Source organism: Agrilus planipennis, unplaced genomic scaffold (assembly GCF_000699045.2).
Source record: "Agrilus planipennis isolate EAB-ADULT unplaced genomic scaffold, Apla_2.0 scaffold61, whole genome shotgun sequence".
Lineage (NCBI taxonomy): Eukaryota > Metazoa > Arthropoda > Insecta > Coleoptera > Buprestidae > Agrilus > Agrilus planipennis.
In genome coordinates, this window is record NW_020438922.1 from 1,133,690 (window position 1) to 1,143,581 (window position 9,892).

Genomic DNA, 9,892 nt, shown 5'->3' on the forward strand with positions numbered 1-9,892 from the left:
CAAGTAGGAGAGAGACAGATGTCGAACGCTGCCGAATACGGAGGCCGATTGTGCCTCTTTGTCGCTCGTTCCGCGCTCTCGCTTGCACTTCAAGCCTTAAATGGAACGCCTCAGAGTGAGGTAACGCCGCATGAGTCATGTTTTTTCGTGCGTGCAGCCGGCTCCATCGAATTATAAGACGTTGTCACGTTAAAAGATGACGTGTATAATTGGTTGCATGTACGTAATACAAGGTTTAGGGTGGGGGGGAAGTTTAGGTGGCACCGGATTACTATTAAAGATAGAAAAGCGACAAAAGATACACGGAATATAAAGTTTCACCCCAATTTATTAAGCAATTTAAATGATTTTTCCGAATAAAAAGAGAAAAAAAGCATTACTTATTAAAATTGGTGTAACTGGGATAGCTTATAACACAACTTTCTGGAAGTGATGATTAAAACGTTCAATAATGGAAGGATTTCCTAATAGGCCTAATTTCGATATCCAGGATGTTTTCCTTTACTGAAAATCTTTGATTAAATATTGCTTACATTGACTAAACAATTATAAAGAATTGTGGTGATTGCTACACTCGGGTTTGTAACACAAATTGAAAAATGAAAGGGTTACTCAGACCTACTTCATTCGAAATCTAGTTGTTCTCTTTTATTAAGAATGAGGTACCCGGCGGATCCAGCACCTTTTTTTAAGATCCTGCTGGGTACCGGAAATGACGCCACATACCCAGCAGTGCAGAGTAATTCCACCAGAGAATTTAATAAGCCCAAAACAAGAAACCTACCTAAGAAAATTGGTAATTAAGATTTTATTGATACAGGTCGTTTGTCCTAATTTATATTGTTTATTAATAACTATATTAAATTATTTCTTAATTTCTTAATTCGATATAATTCTTGTGTTTAATTTTTCTTGTGAACAAGAATACATCACTATGTTACAATTTTTGTCGCTTGATGGTATATCAGATTTTGATTGACGATAACATTAGTATGAATTAACGCATTGCAGACTTTTACTGTTTAAAAACATTATAAGCTAGTTTCAAGGGTTTAACTCAACCTTCTCATTGAAAATCCGTTAACCAAGAATTAAAATTTCATTGGTTAAGTTAACAAATTTTTGAACGAGACATAATGTGCTTAAGGGCGTTGGTGAGGATGCTATTTAATGAAAATAGACATGAACCATTAAACATAATCTCGTTTTCCTGGGTACTCCGCATTAGCTGTGTCAGTACCCAGCAAAATCACTATCCAATACATCCCTACTACAGATTTTCGTTTTTGGTATTAATATACTTCGTTTACTTTCTCTAGCGATGTACCCCTTCCAATGTCTTAGATGCGCGCTGGCAAAATCGTAGGTAAGGAGAAAAAAGCTCATTATACTCTCGACTGTTGTTCATTAAATATACTTTTTCATACAGTACCTACCAAAAGTTTTCTTTATTCATAGATAGTACTGCGAGTCGAAAACAAGCGTTAAACCCTTTAATATCTCTTCAAATATAAATAAACGTCTCGTTGATATTTTCAGTAGTAATTAGTACCAATAACAGCATATTTGAGCAATGCAATTGTAGTGGATAAAGTGGTCAATTTTTCCGTGCAGTACTGTACGGATTGTACGCTCCTCACCGGTTAAGAGTTTGGCCGAGAGTTGTCTCCTTCCTTTTCTGGCCTAGTGCTGTTCTTTTCTACTTTGCGCCGGTCAAACTAAAGGTCACATCGCTAGAGAAACTAAATGAAGTATACCAACCACTTCTCTATTTCAAGACAAAGACCATAAATAGAGAGAGAACAGAAAAAAGCAATAACGCCTACAGACATATAAATTACACTAACGTAAAAGAAAAAGTATTAACGTATATGATCAACTTTCATATAAAAATAATCTCTCATGAACCGGAGCTATGAAAAGAAATGTTTAGTGGTACCTCAGCGAATTTTAAGATATTCCGGAAGATTAGTATGGAAGCGAGCACTTTACGTGGATTTTCTTTCATCCAATATCGTCTCAACTGCGAATTCAATTGATCAGAGAAAAATATATTTTTAGAGAAAGAATCAAAGGAAGCTTTTAGTATCTATATGTCGTAGAAGAAACAGTGTAGTAGCTAAAGCCAGAAAGGGAGAACGATTTAAAAATATTTCTTGACACCTAATAGTCAAAAGATGAAATTGTTAGATTGTCATAGAAATATTAAAAACATAAACCCTTTGTGAAGGTTACAAATTATAGATAACTATTTGCTTCAAAAATCCTATGACCTTTTCAAACTTTCATACAGACAAAAACGTCTGCATTTTATACCACTTACGCCACGAATTCCAACTTTTTCGCATAAAAATTTCACTAAAATTCACGCAAGTTTTTTTTATGGCGAAAGTTTTAGTCACATACGCGTAAGACGTGTAACCAATCGTTCCGCACTTTTTAATAATAAGCATAGAACGCCGACACCTTTAATTTGATTTATCGTACATGTATTTCCGGCTATTATACTCCAATATTTAATTACTCCTCCGTGTGAAGCAACTACTTGATCATGGTTACTTAAAACTAATAATATTTGAAAGCAAACTACCTATATTAAAGTAGGAGTAGGCTGGTACACTATAATAGCAAAAATATGCACGTACAGGATTAAAATATTTAAACATTATCAGTTACCTACCATGCATTAATTATTATGAATCTCGTCAAAATAAGCCAGCTTTTTATCTTCAATGTTCACTTCATTGTTTCAATTGTTCAGTTGTCAATTAACACTCAAACTAACGTCCGAAATAACAAAACATAATCGCACCGATTATTTTATAATAAGTAAATTGTTTTAATATTCACAATAAATTCATTAGGACATGCAGACACGGCATCATGCCTGAACCTGCAACATTTTTTCCGTACGCGGTCGTCATTTTTCGGATAGCCGTTCGTCCTCGACGCAACCTTTGATCGATTCGCTCGAAAGCTTTAACAAATTCGTCTAGTATTGTATAAGGACGTATGAAATCAGGCACGCTGGGGTATTTGAGAATGCCTATGTTTATATCTCTATTTGATATGACGTTTTTTGACAAGTACATTTTAATTAGCCGCATCTAAGGGCACTTTTAGTAACCTGCATAAATACGTACTTTCTAATTAAGAAGTTGATTTTGCATAGGTTTTCCTTCTTAATGATCTATTAAAATATTAGACTATTCCAGTAAAAGTGGGATAAGTGTTTTGTTTTTAACAGTTTGAGTGGATATCATTTTCCATTCCACTGTTTGACATTAGTATCCATGATAAGATTCAAGTGCTTGATCATAAAGGTAGTAGAATGGAGCTACGTGCGTGCCAATCCAAATTGATCAGAAAGCAAATTTTCCATTCTTATTTCGAGAATTAATGTTACGTAATAAGTTTATCTCCACTTCATAGTTACTACAATGAATAATGCAATTCTAATAACTGCTGAAAAGAACTGTTTTACCAGAAAAGATTGTATTGTAATACCTTTTAGTACATTTCATGTTAGTTCGTCGAAATTGGCTAATAGTCACTCAGAAGAAATAGTAGAAAAATGCCAAAACTTTATAACATTCCTTTATTACGTTGCCCCATAGGCTATTTTTATTGCAAACTTTGTTGATTTTAAAAATTGAAAACTTGCACAGGTGTGTATAAAATTAAAAAAGCAAGTTATTATTATAAATAAATTATATACAAGGTGGTAAGCTCCAGTAAATGTACAGTAATTTCGACTACGTTTACTCAAAAAATCAAAGCTTAGTTTGCTTTTTTACAATTTTGCTAAAGTATTTGCTATCAATCAATGTACTGTTTAAAAATATCATTCGAAATTATTTTCAGATATTTCAAATTATTGGCTAGAATTACGCGGAACGCTACCACCAAATCTTCGTGTGATTCCACTGCTTCCATTATTTATACCATTTGAGGTCGGTGGAAAGCTAGCACCAGGTCCTCCTGTTGTTCCATTGTTTCCATCATTTGAATCATTTGTGGTCAGTGGAAAGCTACCACCAAGTCCCGCTATTATTACATTATTTTTATTGCTACTGCTACCTTTANGCGTAAAAAATTCATAAAGTGAATAGGAACTCAGAGCAATTCAATTTTTTTTTTCATTACGTTTTTATTTTACTAGATACCTTTAAAAATATTAACTACCTGTGCCCCTCCTTAACTCTTTTTTCAAATTTTTAATATATCCCTAGCTGACCTCTCGTATCTGAGAAGGTGTGCTGCCAAACCACAGAGCAGGCCAAACTCCGCTCCTAACGCTCCTAGATGCTCCTACAAGAGCAAGCGAGAGAGGTATGCAAAAACATGTCTCTCTTTCTCCATAACCATAATCAGAAGGAGGAAGAGAGACAAGTATCGCTCGTTTCTATATTTGTCTCTGTTACATACCTGCAATATAGTCGCTCCTGGGAAGTCGAAGCTTGGCCGGTTCTGGGGTAAGGATTCTATACAGTAGGTTCACTCCTTTGACCTGTCTAAATACCTACAGTTTTTACAGGTCATCATAAATTATATTCATGTACGCTGAACAATCTTAACTAGAATTTTACAGAGGAAAATTGAAAAAAGGGCGGAGCAACTATTAGGAGACGATCAATTTGGATTTAGAAGAAATAGAGAAACGCGTTAGGCCATTCTAGCATTACGAGTAATAACAGAGAAAACGATAGAAAAAATAATGAGTGCATATACAGGAAAAAGGCTTTTGACAATGTTAAATGGAACAAGAAGTTAAATACACTAAAAAATGTAAGGGTGAGTTACAGAGGTAGAAGAGTGATACCTAGTTTTTATAAAGAGCAACAGGCAGTTATAGAGGTTAGTAGGACACCTTCTCAGGAATGAAGGTCTAGTCAGAGACATATTTGCGGCAGAAATAGGAGTTAGGAGTAGTAAAGGTAGACCTAGATTAGATTACTGTTCACAAATAGTTAAGGATGTGGGATGTTCTAGTTTTAGGGAAATGCGAAGATTATCTCAGGGTAGGAAGGAGTGGAGGTGCGTACCCAACCAGTGTTAGAACTGACGACCTTGTGATGATGATATGCGCTGAACTGTCATATACGAGGACGGTTCAATAGCTTTAGATGCGAAATGTATTTGTACTGTAGCTTCACGAAGACACCCTGTACAAGCCAAATGATGAAGCGTCGGTAGGAGAGGGATGTATGGGCGTGGCTGGGAAGTGAACCTATTGTATAGAACCTTTATTATACTGTGATCAAACCATCTCGTCTAATTCTAACTGACTTCAAATAGTGCCCCCCTGTTTTCTAACTCTTTCTAACACCTCCTCATTTCTATCCTGTCATTCTGAAGGAATTTACTCCAACAATTTTTCATTTTCATTTGAAGATCTTTTAGAACTACACATATCTAATTAGTGTCGGTACACTTATATATGTAACTAAATTCGTTCGTATCGCTGCCTTCAAGACAAGTGACAGAATTGTTCTGGTTTACAAATTTCATAACGGCAAATTGTTGTAAATCAAGGGTAAATTAGTAATCTCTGTTTCGAGGAATATGTGGCATTCGCAAAAACCATAAACTAAATGAAACTTTGCAATGAGCTATTTATCCGAGCTTACTGCGATTAGCCAACAAACGTCGTCTACCGAGTAGTAAATATACGCCATTATCTAAAATGAGAAATCATATTTTACTTTGATACCCAGTAATACACAAAAATGAGCAAATCGAGGAAATGCCACTATATATCTTCACATGGCAAATGCAAAGGCAATCATCCACTGGCATCAGGAAAATACACTTTAGACTTATTATCGAGATAATTTTTTTTAGAGATTTCTAATTGGATTGCCTTTAGAAGAGCGTTTACTTTAGTTACACAAGATACCAGATAGAGAACAACGAAGATGAGTGTTATTTTATTTTGTTCCAGTTTTTTGGACTTGATGGCAATAAAAGAGGTCCATCTAGGAGGCAGAGATGCTGAAAAAGACACTGAAATAGCAGCCGTTAGTCGACGGTATGGTCTCAACCATGAGCCTGATAATCAATGTGCTCTTACAATTCTTTACGGATACGGCCTTAGCGATAATAGAATTTTATACATTGTATGTCCTTCTTCAATGTGTAGGTAAGCAGTTGTTCCCATTTCTTATGCCAACTACTAATATTCTTCTTTTTTTGTTGTTCTCGTTCCAGAATTTGGTTTACCGGGCTTTCTTGGATAGTAAAAGATTTAGCTAGACAACAAGCGTTATGCGATCGACGTTTGTTGTGGTTGCGAGAACAGTATTTGCAACTCTATCATGAGGACGGATATTGTTGTGGACCGCTGGCGGCAGACGCCATCAGGGTAAGTACCGATTTGTCTTCATATGTATATTTCAAACGTTTGCTAGTGAATAAAGTATAAAAATATGTCGCAAAGTTTTGCACTGAACGATTTACAGAAACGCTAACCTGTATATAAAATTTAAACCCAAAAGGAGAAGTGAAACTTGAAGTGAACTATTTAATTCTATACAGTAATTCTGACGCATTATAGTTCCTTATTTTTTTTATTTCTAAAATTTCAAGAGAATTTAAATTGCCTTTCTTTCTAAACCACGAAGCGTTCTTCGAAAATCTATCTGACGCAGTAGTTCGTTTCTAGCAAATATATAATATTTTGTTTTTTCATTGTAAAGCATTTAAAACGCTAATTTATTCTAGTATTAAAAGCTCTACTTGCTTGTCCTATATAACATTTATTACAGGAAGCGCAACTGAATATATAAAAACCTAATATATTGTTATTGTTGACTTTATCTAGTCTGTTAATTGCCCTAAAAGTAACATTAATATTTTGATTCTTTAGCATTGTTGGTATGTTTCTAATGAATGAAATATGAGAAACTTTAAATTGCTACTGTATCGATTACTTAAATCGTTTACAATTAAAATTTCTGTTTTTGCCTTGTTGATCGCGGAGAAATAATAAAACCATTTTTCATTAAACGTCGGCAATTATGAAAACCGTAGGTGATTTTAGGGTTTCAACTAAAAAGCAGACAACACCAGTCACATCATGAATTGACTGAAATTAGTAAACAATTAAGCGGTTTCTAGTATAATATAGTCTGCTCTTTTTTGGTATTAACAAATCCTAACTGTTTTGTTGTATTATTATAGCCGATATCAAAATTAAAAATAATGAACCATAGAGAGGTATTGATACTTACTTGAATACGTACTATTTAAAAATTAGAAAGTATAATGTTTCGTATGTAGTATCTATATAAGAACAAAAAACTACCTCATGTACATGCTCAGTTTAAAAATAATTATTGAATATACCTAATTTAAGTCCAATCCTTCCAAATTCTGAACCTACCTAATTTATTTCCTCGACTAATATAGCTTTCCTTGTAGTCACGATATTTCAAGATAGCTTATTGGAAATAGACACCACAACACGCTTATTCATTTTATTTTCATTTTTAAAGTTAAAATATCTTTGGACTGCTTTTATTAGGTCCTTTTTTGTAAAATCCAAGTTTAAAAACCATTACTAAAGTGGAAAGTTGTAGAAGATTATGATAATAAATTAATAGTTACCCTTATTAGGTACTTTATGCAGAAAAATTGCTTAGAATTTAAAGCAGAAATAAGTTTTAGAGGAATTTTTCAATTAATTTTCACCACTACAGATAACCTCAAAATAATGAGGAAAAAATTGTTGCTACTGTTAACTCCCTCGCCGGGATTCGAACTCGGTTGCCTGGCTTTACGCACCGTTGGTCTACCACTAAGCAATGAGAGGTGATAGCAGTAACCACAATTTTGCCTAACTACGTAGGTCACAGAATTGTCGAATCAATGTACAATCATTATTAACAATCAGACATTTTAGTAGATTTTTTTAGCGTTTTCAGTACAATAAAATGAATTAATTTTTATCACTACATATAATTTCAAATTAATGAGTAATAATTGTTGTTGCTGTCACATCTCGTAGCTTAGTGACACAGCAATGGTGCGTAAACCTAGGGACCCGTGTTCGATCCCCGGCGAGGACGAACAATTTTTACTTATTAATTTGGAGTTTACTGAACTGGTAAATATTAATTCACTTTAATGTACTTAACTACAAAATTTTTTCCAAAATGATTCATTGTTAATAATCATTATCTATTGGTTCGACGATTCCATGACCTACGTATATAGTCAAGCAAAACCGTCGTTGTTGTTGGTCGTCTCGTGGCTTAATAGTAAAGCTATGGTGCGTGAAATCAAGAACCCGGGTTCGATTCTCGACGAGGGCATGACAGCTGCAATAATTTTTCCTCATTAATTTGACTTTATCTGTAATAATAAAAATTAATTCTACTTAAAAATAAGTACCAGCATACAGTGTACATAAGTAGAATCTGTAGAAACAGATTGTATGCCGACATACTGTAGTGAGTGTTTGCTTACGTTGACTACATCTGGATAATATTTTGTAATTAGTTACCGCTGTTATGAAAAAGGGAAATGTTTATGAACAGTTCTTTTTAAATTACAATCATCCTACACCAAAATTTATCTAATCTGTTGCTATTTTTGTTATAAAACATAGAGAGTAGTTATTTTGAAGTAAAAATAAACTGTGTAAGTTTATTTTCGGCAACAAAGGAACAAAAATACGGACTTCAATAATCAACTGCAAATGTTTACATAAATACATCCACTCTAACATGCTACATTTCATTTATGAATTTATCAGTGTCATACATTTTCTAGAGATTACCTAAAAGACCTTAAAAAAGGATAAATAAATTGAAATTAGATACTGCAGTTTTAATTATAGACATACGACATATACTATCAAGCTTTAAAAATGTCTACTAAAGTCGAATAAAAAACTTTATATATAGACAGTATGTCGCCATCTAGAGGATATTTATTGCTACTACTCAGTATTTCACGCGTCACATTTAATAAACGTTCTTATAAACAAATAACTTGTATCTTCCTCCGTGCAAGATGACTTGTCTTTTAACAATGAAAAGAAATCTCATTTTTAGAGCACTTTTAGGGGATTGGCCGGGTGTCTACTAGAAGAAAAAGTCTAACATCATTTCCCGAAACTAGTTATGGACTCCTACCCTGGTTCCGAAACTTAAGACTCACATGTTTCAACACTAGCAATGATGCTGTGAGTAATTTTAGAATTGCATGATGGCCTATTAAGCTGAGACTCTTCTAAACGATGCTTACCGCTTTCAATCACGAACATTCTACTAGAACACCCTGTACATTCACATACACTTAAAACAAGCACTTATATAGTTCACAGCTAATAAAAACTTCATCTTCATATTCATATGAGTGCGAATCGACACCAACAGACCTCTGTTTTTCTACTATTTATTTATTTATCATATAGGCATGTAAAATATTATGAAAGTAGTGGATAATGCCTATTACATCTATGAGTTTACGCAATTATGGTAAAATACAACTAGGTTTATCACATAGGCCATAACATAAAGTTCAAGTCAAATTAATAACCAAAAAAATACGGGTCCCACAGCAGCCGTAAATGAATAGTAACATGATTAAACCTGGGTAATGAGCTAAATGTCTGTAATTAAGTGTACATTTAGTTGCATACATTCTAATGAAAAAATCGGTTTACTGGCGATAGTTGAACGTGACAACGTCATAAGAAAATAGTGATGGAATGGTTTCATTTTTCAAAAGAAAATTTTAATTTTATTTGATAGATATTTTGTATGGATATAGAGAAGGAGGTAAATGGAAATGTATTATTGTATAGCAGCTGTCCACGCGGACGCATCGCTCACTCAAGTAGGAGAGAGACAGATGTCGAACGCTGCCGAACGCGGAGGCCGAT

General features: G+C 34.0%; 1 protein-coding gene across 1 annotated transcript in view; it reads left to right on the forward strand.

The window, feature by feature from the left end:
* The window catches only part of LOC108732728 (1-phosphatidylinositol 4,5-bisphosphate phosphodiesterase epsilon-1-like), a 241,495-nt gene that overhangs the window by 193,100 nt on the left and 38,503 nt on the right, over positions 1 to 9,892 (forward strand). The window contains exons 12-14 of the mRNA XM_025973852.1: positions 5,945 to 6,142; positions 6,211 to 6,364; positions 9,071 to 9,190. Coding sequence (XP_025829637.1) covers positions 5,945 to 6,142; positions 6,211 to 6,364; positions 9,071 to 9,190 — 472 coding nt within the window. The remainder of the gene's footprint in view (positions 1 to 5,944; positions 6,143 to 6,210; positions 6,365 to 9,070; positions 9,191 to 9,892) is intronic.